This window comes from Carcharhinus amblyrhynchos, chromosome 1 (genome assembly GCF_965287045.1).
Source record: "Carcharhinus amblyrhynchos chromosome 1, sCarAmb.v2.hapA, whole genome shotgun sequence".
NCBI classification, from domain to species: domain Eukaryota; kingdom Metazoa; phylum Chordata; class Chondrichthyes; order Carcharhiniformes; family Carcharhinidae; genus Carcharhinus; species Carcharhinus amblyrhynchos.
In genome coordinates this window covers 69322952-69347493 of record NC_137324.1, presented here as the reverse complement: position 1 = coordinate 69347493, position 24542 = coordinate 69322952, and the positions used below count along the sequence as shown (strand labels likewise).

General features: G+C 42.5%; 1 protein-coding gene across 1 annotated transcript in view; it reads left to right on the top strand.

Annotated features, from left to right (window-relative positions):
- Positions 1-24542, top strand: part of LOC145347298 (mannosylglucosyl-3-phosphoglycerate phosphatase-like) — a 66824-nt gene that overhangs the window by 14710 nt on the left and 27572 nt on the right. The window contains exons 2-5 of the mRNA XM_080195296.1: positions 4669-4820; positions 7892-8475; positions 12385-12532; positions 16454-16619. Of these exons, the coding sequence (XP_080051422.1) occupies positions 4669-4820; positions 7892-8475; positions 12385-12532; positions 16454-16619 (1050 nt within the window). The remainder of the gene's footprint in view (positions 1-4668; positions 4821-7891; positions 8476-12384; positions 12533-16453; positions 16620-24542) is intronic.

Below are 24542 nucleotides of genomic sequence, written 5' to 3'. Positions count from 1 at the left end.
CCTTTTGCCTGCCACCCTTCTTAAACAACGGCGTAACATTTGCCGTTTTCCAATCTTCCGGCACTTCCCCGGAATCCAGCGACATCTGGAAAATAACCACCAAGGCATCCACTATCACCTCCGCCATTTCTTTCAGAACCCTTGGATGCATTCCATCCGGTCCTGGGGACTTGTCCACAATCAGTCCCTCCATATATAGACACAGACTCAATTACAAGATAATGTTTGAAATGTGAGCCTTAACAGGTAATCAAGTCTTTGTATTTGCAGATGATGCAAATGGAGAGAGGGTTAAGCACAGGTTGAAGTAGTGTGAACTGTCTCAAGCCAGGACAGTTAGTAAGATTTTGCAAGCTCAGGCCAAATGGTAATGACATGAACCCAAAATCCCAGTTGAGGCTGTACTCGTGTGCAGAACTTGGTTATCAGTTTCTGCTCAGCAATTCTGTGTTGCCATGTGTCTTGAAGGCTGCCTTGGAAAACGCTTATCCAAAGGTTGGAGCTGAATACCCATGACTGCTGAAGTGTCCCCTGACAGGAAGAGATCACTTCTGCCTGGTGACGGTCAAGTGGTGCCCACTCATCCGTTCATCCAACAACCTCAAGTTAAAGGAATGATGCTTTAAAGAAGAGGTGAGCAGGAATTTCTTCAGCCAGGGAGTGGTGAATCTGTGGAACTTTTTGCTGCAGAAGGATGTGGAGGCCAGGTCATTGATTGTATAGGTTCTTGATTAATAAGGGGATCAGGGCGTTATGGGGAAAAGGCAGGAGAATGGGGATGAGAAAAATATCAGCCATGATTGAATGGTGGAGTAGACTCGATAGGCCGAGTGGCCTAGTTCTGCTCCTATGTCTTATGGTCTATGGTCTACTGTGCCTAACCCAGTCCAATGCTGGCATCTCCACATCATAGACCTGGGTATACAGGGCATAATTTCAAAACATCAAAACTTGCAAATGCAATAAGCAATGAGGATAGTAATAGATGTCAGAAGGACATAATTAAATGATGAAATGAGCAGAAACGTGAAGATGAAACATAACACAGTGTTATTTTGATGGGAAGAATGAGAAGACAATTTGAACTAAATGGTACAATTTTAAATAGGTACAGGGCCAGAGAGATCTTGGGGTAGGGAAGCCTGTACACAAATATTTGAAATTGAGCTGATTGTTAAAAAGCATATAGGATCTTAGCTTTGTTAATAAAGGAATAGGGTTCAAAAGCAAGGAGGTTATGCTACTTTTTTTAATACAACACTGATTAAGCCTTAGCTAATATGTTACATTCACACTATAGGAAGGATGTCTAGGCCTTTGAGTTGCAGAAAAAATTTAATGATTTTCTTTGGTTTGGTCATGGGATGTGAGCATTGCAAGGCCACCATTCATTGGTCATCTCTAATTTCCCTTGAAGCTGGTGATGAACTACCTTTTTGAACCTCTGCAATCTTGAGGAAGTGATGAAGGTGATTGATGAGGGTAGTGCAGTGGATGTTGTCTACATGGACTTCAGTAAGGCCTTTGACAAGGTCCCTCATGGCAGACTGGTGCTGAAGGTGAAGTTGCACGGGATCAGAGGTGAGCTGGCAAGGTTGTTAGAAAAGTGGCTCGGTCAAAGAAGACAGAGGGTAGCAGTGGAAGGGTGTGTTTCTGAATGGAGGGCTGTGACAAGTGATGTTCCTCAGGGATTGGTCTAGGGCCTTTGCTGTTTGTAATATATATAAATGATTGGGAGGAAAATGTAACTGGATTGATTAGTAAGTTTGTGGATGACACAAAGATTGGTGGATTTGCGGATAGCAATGAGGACCATCAGAAGATACAGCAGGATATAGATCAGTTGGAGACTTAGGCAGAGAGATGGCAGTTGGAGTTTAATCCGGACAAATGTGAGCTAATGCATTTTGGAAGGTCTAACACAGATAGGAAATATACAGTAAATGACAGAAGTCTTAAGAATATTGATAGGCAAAGGGATCTGGGTGTACAGGTAGTCAGGTCACTGAAAGTGGCAATGCAGGTGGAGAAGGTAGTCAAGAAGACATGGAGCATGCTTGCCTTCGTCGGCTGGGGTATTGAGTTTAAAAATTGGCAAGTTGTGTTGATGCTTTATAGAATTTTAGTGAGGCCGCACTTGGAATATAGTATTCAATTCTGGTCGCCACAATACCAGAAGGATGTGGAGGCTTTGGAGAGGGTGCAAAAAGATTTACCTGGACGTTGCCTGGTATGGAGGGCATTAGCTATAAGGAGAGGTTGGAGAAAGGAGTGGTGGGTGCCTGGAACTCGTTGCCGGGGGAGGTAGTGGAAGCGGATACAGTAGTGACTTTTAAGGGGCATCTTGACAAGTACATGACTGAGATGGGAATAGAGAGAGGGATATGATCCCCGTAAGCTTAAGGGGTTTTAGTTAAGTCAGGCAGCATGGTCGGTGCAGGCTTGGAGGGCCGAAGGGCCTGTTCCTGTGCTGTAATTTTCTTTGTTGTTTGTAACCCATGTGGAACAGGAACACTTGTGATGCTATTAGAAGGAACGGCAATATAGTTCCATGTCAGGCTAGTGTGTGACTTGAAGAAAAAATAGTTCCATTCAGGATAGTGTGTGACTTGGAGAAAAAGTATTCCCATGCATCTGCTACTTTTGTTTGTCTAAGTAGTAGAATTTGCAGGTTTGGAAGATACATTAGAAGGAACCTTGGTAAGCTGCTGCAATGCACCATGCAGATGGTACACACTGCTGCCACTGTTCACTAGTGGTGGAGGCACTGCATGTTAAAGTGGTGGATGGCATACTGATCAAATGAACTGCTTTATCCTAAATGGTATCAAGCATCTTGAGTGTTGTTGGAACTGCATTCATCCAGGCAAGTGGAGAGTTCTGACTTGTGCCTTATAGATAGTGGACAAGCGTCGAGAGGTCAGGAAGTGAGTTACATGCTGCAGAACTCCCAGGGACAGAGGACTTCATTTATGTGGAGAGACTAGAAAAACTGGGAATGTCCTCTTTATATGAAAGAAAGATAAATAAACATACAAACATAGAAAATTGGAGCAGGAGGAAGTGCTTTGAGCCTGCTCTATGATTCACTATGATCATGGCTGACCATCCAGCTCATTAGCCAGATCCTTCATTCCCCTCCATATCCTTTGATCCCCTTAGCTTCAAGTGCTATATCTGATTCTTGAAAACATTCAACGTTTTGGCCTCAACTACTTTCTGTAGTAATGAATTCCATGGGTTGACCACTCTCTGGGGGAAGAAATTTCTTCTCATCTGTGTCCTAAACAGTCTACCCTGTATCCTCAGATTGTGATCCCTGACTCTGGACAGCCGCACCATCAGGAACACCTTTCTTGCATCTACGCTGTCTAGGCTTGTTAGAATTTTATAGGTGCATTTGAGATCTCCCTCATTCTTCTGAACTCTATCCTATTCTGAATTCAATCCTAAACTCTCCTCATACATCAGTGCTGCCGTCCTGGGTAAACTTTCTGGTAAATCTGGTAAACTTTTTCTGTAATCCATCAAAAGCAAGAACATCCTTCCTCAGATAAGGAGACCAAAACTTCATACAGTATTCTAGGTGTGGTTATCATGCTATGATTCTACAGACAGAAGTGCAGTAGGGGTGTCTTCTACTGTCACTTTAGTTGCTCATAGCCAAATTTCAGAGTCTGAGCCCTTTTTATTCTGGTGGCAAAAGAGAACTACCCACTTTGAGAAGTGATGGGCTCTTTACTGCTCTGAGGGTTGGGGGAGAGGGTCATAGCACCAAATGGGGCTGAACAAAGAAAATTCTGATTTTCATGAATTCTCTTCCAGTGCTATGTGGACACAATAACAATGAATCCTTTCAGATTGAATGTTGTTGGCCTTGTGAACCTGTTATCGAAATGTTTAGTACACTTAATGGTTCATGTCTTTAGTAAAGCAGTGAGCAGATGATTTTGATATTAGTTGTTGTTATATGGGATTATAAAACATAATTTTCAGTCTTATATTAGGTTAACAAAATGCATGTAGTTTGAGAGTACCAAAATGTTTACATTGAATAACATTGTGGACCAAGAGGTTGTTTACCAGCTGGGGACATGGGGGCATCTTAGGATAAGGCACCAATCATGTAGTATTAAGATGAGACATTTATTCACTCAAAAGACAGTAAATCTTTAGAATTTTCTACCCAGAAGGTCGTAGATGCTTCAATATTGAATATATTTATGGCTGAAATGGATTATTAGTTTCCTGGAATATAGGGATTTGTGGAGCAAGCAGGTAATTGGAGTTAAATCAGATCAATTATGATCGTACCGAATGGTGGAGCTGGGTTGACAGGCCATATAATCTACTCCTGGTCTTATTCCTTGTTTTCTATTTTGAATTTGGCATATAGAAAAAGTTTATTTACTTCAAAATCTTTTTAGTTTTTATTGTGCTTATTTTTATTTGTATATGTACAAGCATAGTTGGCTGTGATATAGATAGTTGTTTAATCGTTCTAAACTTTGAACGTATTGGAAGTATGAGGTATTGAAAGCAACCACTTAGCATGTTTCTTCTTATTCCTTAGAGGTGCATAATTTTGAGAATAATTCCAAATAATATTTGTTTGTTTCTGTTTGAATCTTGTCTATTTCACAAACTTGGCAATCATTTTTTTAACAGATTTGCTACAGCATTAAAACAGTATAAAACACTCAATCCCCTGATCCTTTTCAGTGGCGACTGTTTAAATCCTTCACTCTTAAGTACAACTACAAAAGGACGGCACATGATACCGATTCTTAACGCTTTTGGAGTACAGTGTGCAGTGTTTGGTGAGTAAATTTTGAAGTGTCATAGTATGTATTAATTCCCTCATGATTTTCATATTTCTTTATTGTGCTACTTATACTATTCAATCATTCAGAACTTTGATCCTGTCATTTTTATTTTAAAGATAATAAAGATTCTTTAAACATTTAAGCTTTAAAAATGACCGGTGAGCCATTGAAATATCCATTCACACATTTGGACTGGAAAATCCAATTGGCATGAAGAGCTGGAAAATTCTAGCCCCTTGGAGTTTTCATAATTTTCTAGAGATCCCATTATTTTTCCATGTAGCACTACACTATTGTGAAATCTTCATAGCTGCTGACACATTGGGGACAGTGGACTCTACTGCCATCTTAGCCATCTGTTGTGCATCTTGGAAGTAGTTACATAAAAGCAGCATTTATGTTTGATGCTCTACTATCATCCATCATTTAAAGCTGAGATCATTATCTATATGTTCAGTACTTTGTAGCGGACATTTCTTAACTAACTTTAGGCCACACATTCATCTTGGTTTATTTTTATAGCTGTTACCACTCATCTTGCTTTCACCACCACTGCTGTTTTCCTTCCTATATTCTTTGCTGTCACTTCCTCCTCATCGCTGTCACTACTATCATCCTCTTTCCCACACCAAGCACTCTGGTCTCCCCTCTTTTGTTTATCACTTAAGCAATGTGAAAAGTTGTAATAGAATTAACTATATTGTTACGATCTTAGCTGATGTTATAACTAGAGGGAATATCCTAGAATGGAACTCTGGTGCAAAGGACTGTTACTTTTACCTTATATAAAAACATGGAAACAGAATCGCAGGACCACTTATTAATCTTGAACACAAGAAAAGAACATTAATTAATAATGCAAAAATTGGATTATAATACAATATTCCTTTACTACCCCTTTAGTTTAACAATTAGGATTAACACAGATTACAAAGTACATCTTAAATTGCAATGGCCTCATTAACACACAAAGTCCCTTTTAAATACATAAAATGATTGTGGTCAGATACATGGACTCCACTCTGAACTCAAGTTAGTATTTGTGTCTTTCTCCTCTGAATCCCCCAGATGACTGCAACATGAGAGTTTCCAAACTCCACTCCCAAAAACACAATTAAAAATCTTCTCTCACACAATAATGCTTTCCCTTAATTGTTTACATTCCAAATTTCAGTTCAGTTTTTCCAAATGACACTTTTAAACAAAGCTTCCACTGCACTTTTGACACTGAATCCAGTCCAGGATTTTACACCAAGCCCTTTAGTTTATCTTTGTCTTGATTGCTGTTCAGACTGTTCACAATTGGTTTAACTTTCAAATTCCCAGACTCTTATTAAAATGGCATCAAACGATTGAATTACTTCTGGAGTCTGCTGTCTCACATTAAATCTGATTACTGCAATTGTCTCTTTAACTTCGTCAAATTCTTCTGGACAATACCTTGGTCTCTGTTTCTGTTCCAATTCCCTGGTTATCTAGGCTGCAACTTGTTCCTTAGAAAGCCTGTATCTTTGCAAACTCCCTTCACCTGTCCAGCTTCTCCTACCAGAGTTGGAAGATGTTCACTCCCCATTGTCATGTCTCCAACTACAATATATCCAATTAAAACTAAGACGTGAAAGCTTTTTTACCCCAGTAGCGCCAGTCCCTAAGCAACGACTGCTAATATTCTTCATATAGTAACCCTCTGTAGGCACAATAGAACCACAGTTGGACTCACATTGAAGTCTGCACTGACATGGCTGATTGTCGATTTCAAAACTACTTTCCCACATTATCCCATATCCTCTGATGTCATTAGAAAGTAGAAATCTATCAATTTCTGCCTTGAGTATATCAATGACTGAGCTTCCATCACCCTCTGAGTTAGAGAATTCCAAAGATTCACCACCCTCTGAAAGATGAAATTCCTCCTCATTGCACCAATCATAGAATCCCTACAGTGCAGGAGGAGGCCATTCAGCCTGTTGAGTCTGCACAAACTCTCTGAAAGAGCACCTCACTCAGGCCCTCCCCTCTGCTCTACACATGTAACCCTGTGCATTTACCATACCAATCCACCTAGCCTACACATTTATGGATGCTAAATAGCAATTTAGCATGGCCAGTCCACCTAACCGGCACATCTTTGGACTGTAGGCGGGAACTGGAGCACCCAAAGGAAATCCACACAGGCACTAGACAAACGTGCAAGCTCCACGCAGACAGTCACCCAAGGTCAGAATCAAATTTGGATCTCTGGTGCTGTGAGGAAGCAGTGTTAACCACTGTGCCACCATGTTGCCCAAAGTCTGAAAAAGCTTTGCTTTTATTCTGAGACCCCTGACCCCTTAAGAATTTTGTAAATTGGTACTGGGATTGGCTTATTTATACTACTCTTAAGATGCTTGAAAGGACAGGGCAAGATTTATGTAGCTGCATTTTAATGCCATTACCTTACTTGAGGTTACCCATGAACATTTCCTTGGAGACTAATGCCTGTATAATGTAATGGTTAGAGTAAATTTCTACTCTTCAATAATTTTATTGGGTGAATTTCATTGGGCACAATTGTCCATTTGAAATTTGTCGATAGTCTCATTGACAAGTTAAGGCAATTAGGTGGGATCAAAATTTCGAATAAAGCAATAATGTTGCAATTACTTTTCATGAATTGATAACTTTTAATTTGTGGCGATTGCTATCTTATCCTCAGAGGGAACCACTCTTGTTTCTTATGCCATGCAATGTCATTACCAGTTTTGATTGAAAGCTATTTTAGAATATTTTTAGGAAAGGAAAAGAGCATCAGACCAAAATAAACTTGACTAAGTTTCTTGATAACATTTTGAAAATATATAAAGTAAATTGAATTGAGATGTAAACGATGAAGCTTAATCTCCTCCTTAAAAATACATTCAGTCTTTTGCGATTCCTTGACTACATTTTTTTGCCTTGCATATATTTCCTCTCATATTATTGATAAAATATTAAGTTATTTTCTCTTGGTTATTGAGTCAAATGCTCTTTTGACAAATCTAAGTAACTAACAATATCAGAAATGCATCAGTACATTCTGTTTACAGGAAATCATGAATTTGACTTTGGAGTTGACCTGTTGGAAGAGGTTATATCAGAAATGAATTTCCCTTGGTTGCTCAGCAATGTGTATGACTTGTTTACTTCTGAGCCACTGGGACATGGCATAGGAAGCAAGATATTAGATTGGAATGGTGTAAAAATTGGCTTGATGGGCTTAGTGGAAGAAGAATGGATTGATACTTTAGCAACTGTTGATAAGTCGAGTGTGAAGTTTATCGATTATGTAATCGTTGCTGACCAATTGTCTCAAGATCTTCGAGCCAGAGGTGCAGAACTTCTCATTGCTTTGACACACATGAAATGGAATAATGATGTTAGACTCGCAAGGAACGTTGATGGATTGGACCTGATTTTAGGAGGTCATGATCATGACTACGGAACCAAAGAGGTTAATGGTACTCTTATTATCAAAAGTGGATCAGATTTTAGAAGCCTGACTAAAATTGAGATTACAAGAACTGGTGAGAATAATTACAAGTACACTACACAGAAGGTAGAGATTACGAAAGATTTGGAGGAAGACAATTTTGTGAACAACATTGTCCAAGAATTTACTTTTAATCTGGAGGTATGTTGCCCATTGTTTAATTATTTTAATGGTATACTTTCATTTAATCTATTTATTAAAACATTGAAATAGCTTGTTGAAACATACTTCAATCTTGTACTGGCATATATATAATACAACCATCTTTGTTGGTGTTCAGTTAATCGACCAGTGTTAACTGGAAGTATAAAACATTCTGGTGCAATACATCTACGTGCTAAGCTTCAAAGTGAAAGAGGCATTTTACAGGGCAAAATTGAAATGGTATCTTCTAAAGAAAGATCTCCACTATGTGACATAAAGTCAGTACAAATTCTGATGCCAAATTCTACATAATTTAAAGGAAGAATGCATTTTGTTAAACAGGTGTGTTTACAAGCAAACCTATTGCAAGGATAGAGTTAGCTGAGTGATGCAAAGCAAAGGGTTAATTATAGTTTGCCAGGATTGGAGAAATGGAGTGTACCCTTGGGTGTTAGAGTTGAGTTGCATATAGTTTTATGTCTTTGCATTATTAAAAATCTTGTAAGTTGCACATTTCAGGTTGAATTTTGTCCAGCTAGTAGTGGCTCTGGGCTGGAAAGTTAGGGGTAATAGTGGGAGGCAGTGGCATAGTGGTATTGCCATTGAACTAGTAAATGAGGAGATCCAGGGTAATGCATCGGGGACCCAGGTTTGAATCCCATCATGGCAGACAGTGAATTTTGAATTTGTTAAAAAAAAAAGGAACTAAAAGTCTTAACGATCATGAAACCATTGTGGATTTTTGTGAAAACCCATCTGGTTCACTGATGTCCTTTAGAGAAGGAAATTTGCCATCCTTAACTGGTTTAGTCTGGTCTGGTCTACATGTGACTCCAGATCCGCAGCAATGTAGTTGTCCCTCAGGGTTGAGCAATAAATGCTGTATTAGCTGGCAAAACCATGAATGAATAAGGAAAACCCTGCCTCAGCCACTTGAAGGCACCTGAACTGGATTCTAAGGCAATGTCATTAGTTTTCCTGTTCCTTAAAGGGAAGAGAAACTGCCTCCAAGAGCGACCTACCAATCTGGCAGATCTTCAGCCCCAGCAATTACTGTTGAGACTGCATCCAACTAGGAGAAGCAGCATGGACACTGCCCTCCTGAACAATATCAGTGGAGTCAGGGATTGCTGGGACCATTCAGAGAAGCCTCAGAGAGGTTGGGGATGGAGATGGGATTTGGTGTGTGTTTGGTGAAAGTGGAGGAGGTATGTTGCTATGGAGGCATGTTGCTATGGAGGCTATCATTGCCACCTGTATGTCTCTGTGAGCTGCAGGCTGTCTAACCAGGAGAACCTCAACCCCGACCCCACAGGGAAGCCAGGGTTTATCAGGTAGTCTCCCCATGTGCCTTTGCTGCTGGTAAAATGCCATCTTGGAAAATGAATGAACTCAAGATAGACAAAGTGAATGGCGTGTACTTAGACCAAACAATAGATTTTTTTTCCAAATACATTATCCAATTTTTATTAAAACCAGGAGCTTGTTATTCCTTCATTTTATTGATTTTGCAATAGGAATCGTTGTTCATTTTTTTATCCTGTGCTTTGTATTAACTGTATTTTTTTCTCAACTTTTCATCAACTGATGCCCAATTTCTTGGCAAATTGTATTCAAGCTGCGACTGATTAGATGGCTGGTGAAATTTTTTGCCATTAACATCTTTCTGATAGAAAGCTCTCTAGTTCATTTCAGAGTCATTGATTTGGCCAGTGCCATGTGGGCTTCTCTAAGATAGTGTAAGCATTGTTAGTAACAGTAAGGAAGTTATGTAGAATATTCATCACACTTCCTCAAACATTGCTTTAATAAAGTGCAGAGGATTTATTTCAAGTTACTATTTTTAATTTCCATCCCCTACACAATTCATGTTGAAATTGCCAAATAATGTGATATTTTTTAAAAAAATGCACTCCCTCTCCCCATTACAGTTTTCTCTTCCTGAATGCAGTGACATAATGCTGGAATATAGTTTGCTAGTTTGCTCAAATAACCATTCTTCAGAACTAAAGTGATGAGAGCTTTCTGGCTGATCTTTGCTTCTTAGTACAGAGGTTCTGAAAGTAATTACCAAGCACCCTGTCTAAAGCCTGTTCTCAAGGCATTTGCGTTTCACAGGCTGCAAAGCCAACTTTTTTGTCACATTTTGCAATGTTCTGTGCAGAAGAAATCCCACAGGGTGGTCCACATGGTCATGCTGATGGGGCAGGGCCTAATGGAGCTGGCTAACATCCCCTGGACAATTGTGCTGGGCTGAGAGTTATTAACTTCAGATGGCTCTGCCAGTTTTACACTCATATTCTGAAAGTTAGAAGGAGTAAAAGCACTTTTAACTTCAGAGTAATTATTCTAAATTTCCAGACCAAGCCCTGCAGTGTACATCCCTGACTCCCCCACTGGTGATTTCCCACTCCCAACTAGGCACCCAACCCCTCCCCCACCCAACAGGGCTGAACCTCCCCCGACCCGATTTGCAGCTTCCTTTTTCCCTTTCAATGGGACTTTTAAATTTACCTGCTTCACAGCAGTTAGTGGTGTGAAAAGGGGGTGTGACTTCCTTTGCTGTGCTTCTTTTGCTCTGTGCTGCTGGAGCTGTGGACGTGCTTCGCTTCTTCAATATCACCAGACCTGAGTCAGGAAGTTTGAACGTGACAAGTGCTTTACAACTTAAGTGCAGGTAAGTTGCTGCAGAGTGGAAATCTAGTGTTGATTCTGCAGTTACGGACTATTATGTTCACAAAAGAATAGCTTTTAATAAAACCTTTGTATGAAACAGATACACATGTTTCTGCTTGTTATCCTTTTAAAAATGAAAAGTAAGTAATTAAGCATATATAGCATTAACATCCAGTAGTAAAAATGATTTTGGGTAACTAATGACGAATTTCAGCAAATTCCATCAATTTCGTGGACCAGTATTAAAATGTTCCAGCAAAAAGGCTATTAAAATATTACTGCTTTGATCTCTTAGCTAAGGGTGGCCTTGGCGCAATTAGGTCAGCATGGTTACAGAGATCTTCGTTTATCTAATATACATTACATTACATAGAGTATCTTCCTTTTGAGTTCTCTGCACAAAGGCAGGTCTAATCAACAGCACTACAGCCTTCACCTTGCTTAGGCCAAGGAGTCAGATATTGAATCCCCCCCAGCCGAATGAGATCAAACCTATTTTGTTGGTGCCAATCTGATCTGCACCAACCACCCAGTCAACTAGCCCCCCCCAGGGGGTCTGAGTTGGTGAGACATATATGTTATAGCCTGGAGCTATGAATAGTGATAAGAGATGCTCTAATTTCCTTTCCATCACATGGATGATCAGGAATCTGCTGCTCTTGCCATCTGCCACTGGCATGTATTGGAAGGATTTATTAGTTGATGCTCAACCTGTTTGACCACATTATGAATGCACCTTCCATCAAGTCTTTGAGTGGGAGTTGAACCTGGAGTTTCTGGCTTAGAGGTTGGGAATGCATGGTGAAAACAAATGTTTTATGACCGACCTGGTAAGGTTGTTTTTGAGTGGAAACCACCATCTACAGTAAGTTTATGTTATATTGTTTCTCATCATAAATAATGATTCATCTCTTAAGAGCCAAAGTTCTTGGTATATTTGGCTTCAAGCTCTAAATTGTTAGATGGCTTGTTGAGTATTTTGCCATTGCCACCATCCTACTGGCAGAGAGTTCTCTGATTCAGTTAAGGATCATTTGACTTTGTCTGTGGTTTCCATTATGAGCATCGCTTAAACAGAGCTTTGGTTAATTCACAGTTATTAGAATTGATGGATATATTAATATGGACTGAGGTTGCTTTGATGTAAGTGCCAGTTGTCAGTTTATAACAATAAGCAAAACAAATATGAAATCTTAATTTGTCACATGCTTTTTTTTTAAACCTATGCAGCACCTATTAGGAGAGGTGCTATGTCAGATAGAGGTAGAACTGGATGGACGTTTTACCACTGTAAGGAAATCAGAGAGCAGTCTCGGGAATCTTGTTACCAATGCCATGCTTGAAGCTACCCATGCTGATGTGGCATTACTTAATTCAGGTATATTTTTCTGTAGCTATCCTTATTTAGAATAATATAGTAGAAATACTTTAAAATCATTTGCAATTAAGACAAATCCCAGTTAAAATTGAATTTTCCTATCCCAGCTACTCAGCATGGGTAACACCATTTTATGACGCTATAGAGCAATTTTATCTGTTTCGAGGTGCGTGAGTATGGATCATTATCATTTCAAGTTTTAAGTAGAATCAAAGGCATCAAATCCTTTTATGGTTTTCAGTAGCCGGAAGAAGTGCAGATGATTATACAGAGCCTTTATACTAGTCTGAATTAGCAATGCACGTTATAAAATGTATGCCTGATGTTAAATTGCATATCCAACTTATTTTTATTGTAATGAGTGTGTCTTCCTCTACCACTCTTTAAGGCAGTATGTTCCAGACCCCTAGCATTCTCCATAATTCACTACTCCATTATTCCCCTCCGAACCTTCTAACAATTATTTTTTATATGCAGGCTGTATAGCATTTTGTCCACTTGAGGTAACTGTACATCATGTATCAACAGATGATACCTGCTATGGAAAAATAATAAAAGATCAATTTTTAACAGCTTGAGCAGTACTAACACTAATGTCTCTGGCTGTATATATAACTGTTTCTGTCTCAAAAACTTCACAATGGAGACAGGATTGTGAAAAATAAATATTGTTTACGTATATGACATTTTTGGAAGTCTTTCTCTGCTTTCTGCAAACAGCATTTTAAGTTGGCGATTTAGGGACACATTGGATGGAATTTTACGAGAAAAATTTTAAGTGTTCAACTAGTGTGAACATGGGAGAGTTTCAGATCTGTTTTTTGGGCAAGTCTTCATTCCCAATCTTATGGATTCAGACATTGAAAAAATGGGCTGGACTGTTTCCAGCTACACGAAGCAGTGGGCATGGCTTAACGTGCCAGCCAGCTTGCTCTAGCTGCAGAGGGAGCTATTGCGCACGTGCAGACATCTGTAGCTGCACATGCATAATTGCAACAGAAGAGGGTTGACAGAGAGAGAGACCTGTCAGGCTCTGCTGTTGCAGCTGGCGTAAATGAACCCCCCCCCCCACCCCCCTCCGTAGCTATTGTGTAGGTCTGTGGCCGATCGCGAGCCCCACATTGCCTGGAAATATCACCCCCGCCACCCCCCTCCACCCCAGACTGATTGCCCATACCCACCCAGTCGATTGCCTGCAGAGTGCAGCAGGCTCCTTCCATCCTCGATTGGGCTTCCCCGGCCTGTGCTCTCCCCTGTAGGTCCTGTTCCCTTCAGGCTCTGCCCCCATAGGTCTCTCAGCATTCAGGCCCCGCCTCAGATGCCATGCTGACAGTGCCAGGCTGGTGCTGGCCAAGGGGCACTCCAGGGGCCTCAGCGGCCTCCAGTTCTACTGGCAAGGCTAACATGCTTGTTCCCTGTTGCTGGGGACCAGATGTTTTCATCACGGGAGAGAACCTCTGAAATATTGAGACCGGGCTCGCTAATTACATGCAAAACGCAATTTAAATATATTTAAGTAAATTATTCAGTCTCTCGTGGAAATGGGCAAGAGGTGAGAAGTATTGGAATCCGGTGCTGGTAAGATCATGAGAAAAATTGGGCGCAAAGCTGATTTCTCTGCTCATGTGCAATTTTACCCAGCTGACCCTGCCCATTGATGGGCTCTGTGAACCGGTATTATTTACTGAGTCATCACCTGATGAAGGAGCTGCGCTATGAAAGCTCGCAATTCCAGATAAACCTGTTGGATTTTAATCTGGATGGGCTTGTTACTGTGCCCATCCCAGTCCAATGACGGCACCTCCAAATCATGTCTATACACATGCACAATCTGATCTTACCAAAATAAACTTCCAATCAAAAAAAAATCTTGAATCATTGCAGAGAAGTTTCATCATTGCATTGCTGATGAATGTCTGTGCCCGGTCTACCATCTTTTGACATGCATTTGAAGACATCATCTGTATCCCACATTGGCAATAGTAGCTGCAATATTTCAAAGGCACGATGGCAGATTTTGCAATCACACAAACCAAAAAGAGGCCATACTTCACCATTGAAGTGAAAAATTGGAAAATACTTTGAGACATTTACACCTAAGCAAAATGACTGATCCAGCAGAATAAGCTATTTCACACCCAAGGAAAAATACAATATTTCAAACAATTGCCTTGCGACATACTTAGCAAGAAACAATTGAGACAATTGATCAATATTGCACATGATTGAGGCAACTAGCAAATGAATGTCACTGTGGTCATGTTCAATAGGAAATCAAAGTGCAAATAATCAAGGTTGTCTCTCTAGTCAACAATGCTGAAAACCACTTGAAAAGATGGAAAGTTGTCGGAGTTGTGTTAGCAAGATCACCATCGCTTTCAGAGCTACTGAAGTTGAGGCTGCCAATAGTAACTAACACACTCCCAAGTTCAACTCCTGTAAACACTGTTCATCACTCGTGCCAAGAAACAACTTGTAAAGCAATAAATCTCACAAACATTGTAACTTGTTTGAATAATATTTACACTGTGGTGCTGCTTACCCGTACCAGACAGCGTTCTGCCTGCTGCTAGAAAATAGCATGAAGTCAGTGGAAAACCTAACCATTTGCTCACATTTGTCATTCATCATCAAATTCAATGGTTCAGATCAACACAACCAGAAAAGTGCTGCCTACACATACCTTAACAAGAGAATGTAGCTTATGAAGCGGCAGATAGCCACTGAATATACTTTTGTGCTTTCCTTTGGACACAGCTGTCAGCAAATGTGACCGTGACAATTGGCTGCTTGAAAGTAGCTTCTCTCATATTCACAGGACCTTTTTTTTATTCATTCAAGAATGTGGCTGTCGCTGGCTAGGCCAGCACTTGACACCTAATCATAATTGCCCTTGAGAAGGTGGTGGTGAGATGCTTTCTTGAACCACTGAAGTCCATTACGCCCACAGTGCTGTTAGGGAATGAGCTCCAGATTTTGATCCATCATTAGTGAAGGAACAGCGATATATTTCCAAGTCAGAGTAGTGACGTCAATGTCAGGAAGACAAAACATTCAAGACACTTCAGGACTGAATAGTCTCAACATACCTGGGAATATGAAAGTCTCTTAGAATAGTGACATACCACTGAAAGTTCCTGGGACGCCAGTGCCTGTAACATTGCTGATGAGATTTTGATGACTTTTGGGAGCTTTTCAAGATGCCTATGAGTAACTCTGGCTTCAAGGGGCTGGATTTTGATTGCCTCATCTCTGTATGGGTGGTAGTTATGTTGCATGGCTGGCAGAGAGACAAAAACAATGGCATTGTGGAATGGCAGTGGTGGGAGCTTGAATGCTGTCACCCTGAGAAGACAGATTTGAAATTGACACTCCCTCCGGGAAGCACCTCACCAATTCTGATAATCCGTTGGGAACATAGACAGTTGGATTGCCTTTAGAACCTACTGCAGCATTGAGTCATTGGGTAGCATAAACCAATTATATGACAGGACTTGCTAACTCAGTTGTAAGGTGTCCCCCCCCCCCCCCCCCGCGCAATGAAAATATGCCACTCTTCAGTCAACCTCAATGATTAGGATCTTCAGCTCTACATCTAAGAATCTGGAGACCCTCTCTCTGTCCTGGTTTTCTATTTGCTTTCTTGCCACTTGCATCATGCTGACAGTCAACAGCTTCTATTCATTCAGAGGACAGAATGGAGGCTCGCCTCACATGCTGTTGAGCCTCCTGTTGAGAATACAACCAGTCAGCGAAGCAAGTCAAGCTCATCTACACATTACCATTCGGCAAATGAGGAAACAGCGCAAAGTTTGCTTGCAGAAATGTGTGCAGACCGATTTTTATAGAATTTTTTATAAAAATATCTTGGACTCAACCTTGAATGAATTTACAAACTAATCATTATTTTCAAATTTCTAGGTACATTGCGCTCAGATCGCTTACACCCACCAGGTGATTTCACTATGCATGATCTTTTATTGGTTCTGCCCATCGTGGATCCACTCTTGGTTGTTCAGGTGACAGCAGAACAGCTATTGGAGGCTTTAGAAAATGGAGTCAGCATGTATCCAGAACTTGATGGAAGGTAATTATTTTAGAAGATTTTTTTTCATCTTGCAGTGGTTTGGTGGATTTAATACAAAAATTTACGAAATGAAGCAGAGCATTTATTTACACAGATTTTGGGGGGGTTGAACTCGAGGCTGAACTCTCCGTGTGTGGGATCACAGGTGCAGAAAGCTGCAACATAAAGGGACTTGGGGGTACATGTACACAAAGCACAGAAAGCTAGCACACAGGTGCAGCACGTGATCAGGAAGGCTAATGGAATGTTGGCCCTTATTTCAAGGAGGTTAGAGTATAAGAATAGGAAAATCTTGCTAAGACAAATACAAAGTACTGGTGAGGCCACATCTGGAGTAATGTGAGCAATTTTGGTCCCATTATTTAAGCAAAAATATTATTTAATGGGAGGCAGTTCAGAAAAAGTCCACTAGGATGGTCCCTGGAATGGAGGGCTTGTCTTATGAGCAAAGGTTAAATAGGTTGGGACTCTACTCATTGAAATTTAAATGACTGAGAGGTGATCTCATTGAAACCTATAGGCTGAATTTTCTGGCCATCTCGCCACAATGCTGGAAAATTCCGCCCAAGGTTAACTGACCTTTGCATATTCTGTGACTCGCCCGTTACAATTCCCTCGGTGGGCGGGATGGGAAAATTTCACCCATTCAATCCTTAGCGAGATTGACAGGGTGAATGCTGAGAAGATGTTTCCTTTCATGGGAGAGCTCAGAATAAACAAATGCCAATTTAAGACTGAGATAAGAAAGAATTTCTTTTGAGTCTTTGGAATTCCTTGCCACAGAGAGCTGTGTGGGCAAAGTTCTTGTATACTCTTAAGGCTGAGAGATTTTTGATCAAAAGAGTTACATGGAAAGGATGGAAAAGGGAAGGAAAGTGGATGTGAGGAATGCCAGATAAGCCGTTATCCTATTGAATGGTGGAGTAAGCTCAACAGGCCAGACGGATTATCCCATTCCTATTTCTTATAGTCTTAACTTGATGACCTTGCCTCCAAGGGGGATTTTGGAGGTGAGCGCTCAGGCTGCCATCACCTTCAGGGTATTCCGTGGTCAGAGGGCAGTGGAGAGGATGCAGGGGGGCACAGATGAATTCACGTCAGGGTGGGTTTCGTCGTCATGAATTTGGGGGAAGGGGTCTTGTGAAAGCCCTATCTTCCTTGTTCTCATGTCTTTACGGGTATCTAGTGGCTGGTGCGCAGGCTGCACCTTCCATGTCCTCCTTGCTGAGCTTGTGTCCAAATTGTCACTAAGTGCCCTTGCTTGGTGGGAGCTTGGTAGTGATTGGGAGGAGGTTAGTACAGAGGGTCAGTACTGGGGCAACTATGAGGTCCAATGTGGTTAGTGTTCTTCCTCTCATTTGAGGACGAAAACTGTAGTGTGTTCTGACCCTCACACTTGGGCAATAGCATGAGGCGAAGAGGTAAATCTGCATCTTCAAATTCACTTCTCAGGGAAGTTTGATTGTCAGGAACTAGTTTTGGTGTGCATGGGGCGATGGAAGGCCCTACAGTCCTTGTGGTTGACTCTCAACTGCCTTCGGGCCGTTAGGGATGGGCAATAAATGCTAACCAGCCAGCAACGCCCAGATCACATGAATGAATAGAGGAAATGTCAGAGATTCAGTGCCATAGGAGATTGTATTTGTCAGAGAGATGGTAGACCATCTTTGCTAGATTCTGCAAGTGCTGGCACCTCTGAAGTGGGAGGACACACACTGCCTGAGGCCCTTAAAGTTACCACCACTCTGAACTTCCATGCAGGCAACTCATTTCAGGGCAGCATGGGTGACCTGGTGACATCTCTCAGTCAGCCACTCAAATGCATCTGGGAGGTTACAGATGACCTTTATGTGAGGGCTCACATGTATATTAACTTAGACCTGGACAATACAAACCACAGCATTAGGGCCATGGGCTTTGCCCAGTTAGCAGCATTGCTCCAGATGAGGATGTGATCAACTGCATCCATGCGATCTCTATGGTGGCATGCGACTCCATTCATGAACTGCAAAGCGTACCCCTCCCTCAAAGTCCAACTAATTTGTGACCGCACGATGCACACCGTAGAGGAATGTGCCCATTTCCCAGGTAGCATCCACAACAGCTACATCTTAGGATGCTCTCAGATCCCAGACATCTTTGGGGGAGAGTAGTGGCTGGAGGGATGTCTCCTTGCAGACAGGGGGTAACCTTTCAGGCCACAAACACCTGCTGAGGTTCATTGCGATGAGGCTCACGCTTCAACATATGTACTGGTTGAGCAGGTGATAGGACTGCTCAAGATTTTATTCCGGCGCCTGGACTGGTGAGGGCTGACCTCGTACAACCCCCAGAGAGTGTCCCACGTCATAGTGATTTGTTGTGTTCTCCACAACTTGGTACTGCATTGCAGAGACCACCTGAACCTGGAGGAGACAGGCGCCACATCTTGTATGAGAAGAATGTCAAGGAGGGAAGTGAGGATGACCACACGGAGGAGGAGGCATAATCCCATGTGATGAACAGGGCCTGAATGGGCTGAAGAGTTCGAGATGCCTACATATCCTCTTGGTTTGGGGACGAACAGGATAAGGAAGTGAAGAACTCTCCCACCATGGGTTGTATTATCTGACCAGCAATTTGGTGCCAGCTATATGTTGTTGTGATGTTGCCCAATTTCATGGGCAGTCTGCTAAAACCATTGGCCAGATTCCAGGAGAATAATGATAACTTGCATTGAGGACGGAGCAATGCTCTTCTCGTCTTTGGCGATATGTCTTATTCTTGTCTGACAGAGAACTGAACTTGTCCTGTCAATGAAGACACTTATAATTCTTAGAACCATGGGATAACTAGCCTCATCACATAAAAGGACTTTTGAGATCAGGATGCTAGTGTTCACATGCACTTGAAGTGGGCAGGCTCTCATTACCTCAACAACCCTTGGTCTGCTAATCACAAGAACAATGGTAGACATGAGAGGGGTGAGCATTGATGAAACAAAATCGGCAGCAAGGTGGGGGGGGGGGCGCGGTATACAGCAGGGTAGGGCAGGGCAGAGGGGTCAACTTTCTAAGGAAGGGGGGAGGCTGGGGGATTGTGTGGGGCCCATGATGGCAGAAGAATGCTGTTACTTCATCGCTGGTGTGGGAGAGACATAGTTCTGCCATTCTCATACTCCACAGGGATGAAGTGCTGACTGAACATGGTTTTGCAAATCCTGACAGCATTAAATGCCGGGATGGACGCTCTATGGGTGAACAAAATGTTTTTTAATTCAAGAATTATATTACTGTAGTGGCCTAACTACAGTTATGCCTATGTTCCCCTGTGTCCATTAAGTGCCTAAAGTTTCTCACTCTTCACCCTCTTGTTACATAAGAACATAAGAAATAGGAGCAGGAGTAGGCCATCTAGCCCTTCGAGCCTGCCCCGCCATTCAATAAGATCATGGCTGATCTGTCGTGGCTCAGTTCCACATTCCCGCCCCCTCCCCATAACCCTTAATCCCCTCTCTTATCAAAAACCCATCAACCCGCATCTTAAAAATATTTAGCGAGGTAGTCTCCACCACTTCAACGGGCAGAGAATTCCAGAGATTCACCACCCTTTGAGTGAAGAAGTTCCTCCTCAACTCCGTTCTAAACCGCCCCCCCTTTATCTTGAGGCTGTGCCCCTTAGTCCTACTATCCTTTCTGAGCGGGAAGAGTCTCTCCACCTCTATCCTATCCATCCCATTCATCATCTTATACGTCTCAATGAGATCTCCCCTCATTCTTCTAAACTCTAAGGAGTACGAGCCTAATTTATTCAGCCTCTCCTCATAGCTCAACCCCCTCAACTCCGGCATCAGCCTAGTAAACCTCCTCTGCACTCCCTCCAAGGCCAAAATATCCTTGCGTGAGTACAGCGCCCAAAACTGCACACAGTACTCCAGCTGCGGCCTCACCAATGCTCTATACAGCCGCAGCAAGACCTCCCTACTTTTATATTCAATCCCCCTCGCTATGAAGGCCAGCATCCCATTCGCCTTCCTGACCACCTGCTGCACCTGCAAGCTGGGTTTTTGCGACTCATGCACAAGGACCCCGAGGTCCCTCTGCACCGTCGCCTGCTGCAGTTTTTCGCCACTTAAGTAATAGATCTTAAGTAATACATCTCGGAATATCCCCAGAATCCACAGCTGAGATTGAGGAGGCTTGCTGAATTCCATGCTGTGTTGCCTAAGATGACCGTAGCAGGCATCTCCTGGGCAATCAGGACCTTGAGGGTTGAAGAATAGCCGCATGTTTTGTTGGATGCTCCTACTGCCCTCTGTGCAGTCATGGTCTTCCTCCTCCCCAGCCAGCTCAAGTGCCATTTCTTCAAAGGGTGTGAGGGTTCTGAGCTCTAACATAACTCCGCAAGGCTACACCCGCTCACGCCTGTTATGATGGAGTTTGTCCTGCAATGAGAAAGATGGGGAGAGTGTTGGAGGGAGTCCTGTCAGTTTAGATGGCGATGAAGTGTGCCAAGCATGGCAATTGGGTAGGAATGGGAGTGTGAGAAGCATAGCAGCTAATGGGGTGGGAACATAGGAAGTGAGGGTAGGAAGGGGGCAAATTTCGTGAGAAATTCCACCATTTGTAACATTTTTCTCACTGGAACTGATGCTTTGCCCGTTTCTGGTAAGATTCCCCCATAAAGTTGAAATGTAAAATGATTTAAATTGCATATCGGCAATTTTAGTAGTCAGAGAACCTTGCTTGCGGAAAATAAATGTATGGTAACCATAGCCATGCTGCCCAAAATTCCCAACCCCCTAATAATTGTGGGAAGTGTACAAGCTGAATTTTATTGACCAACCCCTGGGTAGCTTTACATAAGCACTTGACCACCGCGCCCCCTGCCAACCCCCCTCCCTATTCCCTCCCCCCTCCCTCCAGGAAGATGGCAGAGCAGACATAGGGTGGTTTGTCCGCCTGTTGCTGAATTGCAGAGGGGCCTTCGCCCAATGTGTAGGCCAGCAGGCTTAATCCTGCAGGCTGGTGGTCAGAGAAATCCGGGGTGCCGCCTTCCTAACCTCCCTTTGGGCTGTATTTATGTGCCCTGCAGGGTGGGAAGTGCATGTAAAAGACTGGGTACCCAGCCCATCACTTTCCCACCTACTTCTGAGCTCACTCCTTTGTTGCTGAGCCAATTAAACCTGATAATATTTTGCCCACAACATAACCTGGTTGATGTAGTCAGTTGAGTAGGAGTGGGCAAGCTGATTTTTTCTTTAATTATCAAAGGTTAGAAAGGAAGGGGGATTTTTATCTTTGGGGTCTGCCTTTTGTGGATTGAGTTGTGGCCTTCCAAGGTGGGAGGCGCATGTAAAAGAGTGGGTACCTACACCACATGAAACTGCAGCAGTTCAAGGCAGCTCAGTACCACCTCCTTAAGTGCAATTAGGAATGGGCAATAAAATGCTGGTCGAGCTGTGATGCCCACATCCCATGAAAGCATAACAAAAAAGCATTCTCTCATTCCTCAAATCCAGTTATGATCCTGCATGCACAAGGGCACTGCAAACTGACCAGTTCTGGACTTCCTTTGCCCTTCCTCTCCATCCTCATCTTCATTACCAAATACAATTTCTGTTTTTAAAATGTCTTAGATGAAGAGCATTATTCCAACACTGCCGCTATCACTGCTGTTCTGAATCTACCACCAGTCCCCGAACTTGCACTTCTCCCAAATCTGGTTTGAACTAGTTTTCCCTACAAAATGACACTATTAATTAAATACGTTGTGCTATTTTAAAGGTATTTTTCTAGATTTTTTTAATATATATTTGTTCATGGAAGGGTGAATGTCTCTGGCAAGGTCAATATTTGTTGCCATCCCTAATGGTCTTTGAGAAGAATGTGATGAGCTGCCTTCTTGAACTGCTGCAGTTTGTGTAAGCACTGCACAGTATTGTTGGATAGGCAATACCATGATTTTGACCCAGCAACAATAAAGGAATGGCAATGTATTACCAAGTCAAGATGATGTGTGACTTGGGATGGGGAGGGGGCATTTTGCGATGCTCCTATGTGCCCTTGTCCTTCTCTAGGTAGTAGAAGTTGCAGGTATTGGAGGTGTTGTTGAAGGAGATTTGACAAGTTGCTGCAATGCATCTTGTAGATGGCACTTACTGTAAACATGGTATACCAGTGGCGGAGGGAGTGACTGTTTAAGGTGGGGAATGGGATGGCTTTGTCTTGGATGGTGTTGAGTATTTTTGGATTGTTGCAATCATCGGTGAACATCCCCACTTCACTATAATCCTTAATTCATGCTTCTTCTTTGCCTCAAGAGCCAAAGGTTACTTTTGATTCATAAACACAGCCTTTAAAAATAATAGGCAGATGTTTCTGAACAGGAAAAATGACATGGCTCCCACTGGTTGCCATTCTGTATCATCCACTTTTTAGCTAATTTTGTATGCATAAATGTAAACCTCCAGGGAAGTGCTGAGATCCATCCACTCAGCTATTATCTCATTGACTCATATTTCTGGGTGCCTTACTTAAACAGCATCCCCACTCACTCACTCTCTGCAGACTAAGACTGGACGTGGCAAGTGATGGCACTGAAAAGAGACAAATGCTGTGTGCCCAACATCAGCAACAAGGTACTGACAGTACTCCTCCATGCAGTTGAGGACTGGAGAGATCCTTTTCCCTCGTGATCAGAGCCGGACTTCCACCAACCACCCCACTAAGACTTGGGAGGAGATCACCATGCGGTCAAAGATAGAAGTGGACTGCCATCCAGAAAAACGATGATTACTCTTACCCATTCCAACAGGGTAAATCAAACTTCTCCTCAGTTTCTACTCATTCCCGTAAGGTCATCGGGTAGTTGCAGAGTTACAGTCCACAGAGATCTCATAAAATACCAGCACAAGGGACATCATCACTGATTCTCTCAGAAACACGTTTTCATCTTTATCTCTTTTCATATCTTTCACAAGTCATTGTCTCCAGCCCTTATATAGGTCCATTCAGCACAGAAGCTTATTTCCTCCTTTGGCATCCATCTTACTTACAATCTGTCTTTCTGTCATCATACAGGATAAGATTGCCACACCAGAGAGGATGCTGGAGTTCAGGGCACTCAATTTCTTTGAAGAGAAGGCAGCAGAAGTGACTGGTGAGGACTGTTACCGTTCCTGTGCTGAAGGCGAGATTGGTGCCCTCCAACAGGCCATAAAAGCCCCAACCAGTGGTCTTCATCCACCCACTGAAATTAGATGAGTGCTGTTTAATGTAGGGTCCATCCAGCTAATCACTAATTTTCTCTTTTCTCTATTCCAGGCACCAGGAATGTAAAGGGGGGGGGGGGGACACACTGCCAATCAGCCCCAACCCCCATACCATCTCAATTGAGATCCCTGAGGACCACTAGATGTCCAACAGCCACTATATTTGCCTGCACCCTCCAGAACTGCAGATACACATGCATTGGTGGGACCTAGTTTTAGAGCAGGCTTGGGGTTACCATTTGGTGAGCATAGCACAAATTCTAGTCAACAGTAGATGAAGACAGTGACAGCCAAGGTCACTGACACTCCAAGGACTGTTGGAGGCCAAGCTACTGCTAAATCCAGGTCCAATGACAACCTCTAGTGACAGCCCTCAGAAAGATGTTGGCGATCCAAAGATAGGCAGGATCACAGCGGGAGGTGTTGTTGAATGCTATCACCAGATTAGAATGAGGATGAAGGAGTGGAAGGGTGGCGACTGACCTGGGACCATCATTCAGCATTTTGCAGATATGCGCTTGGACTTGCACATCATCAGTTAAGCCATTAGAGCAATCCAGCAGTGGCTGGGTAGGAAGGAGACGGGGCACCTCGGTCTCCTTCCAAGAACCTCTTTTTCTCAAGGACCTACTGAGAGGAAGAGCATCAGTCTGACATCCCAAGGCAATGCA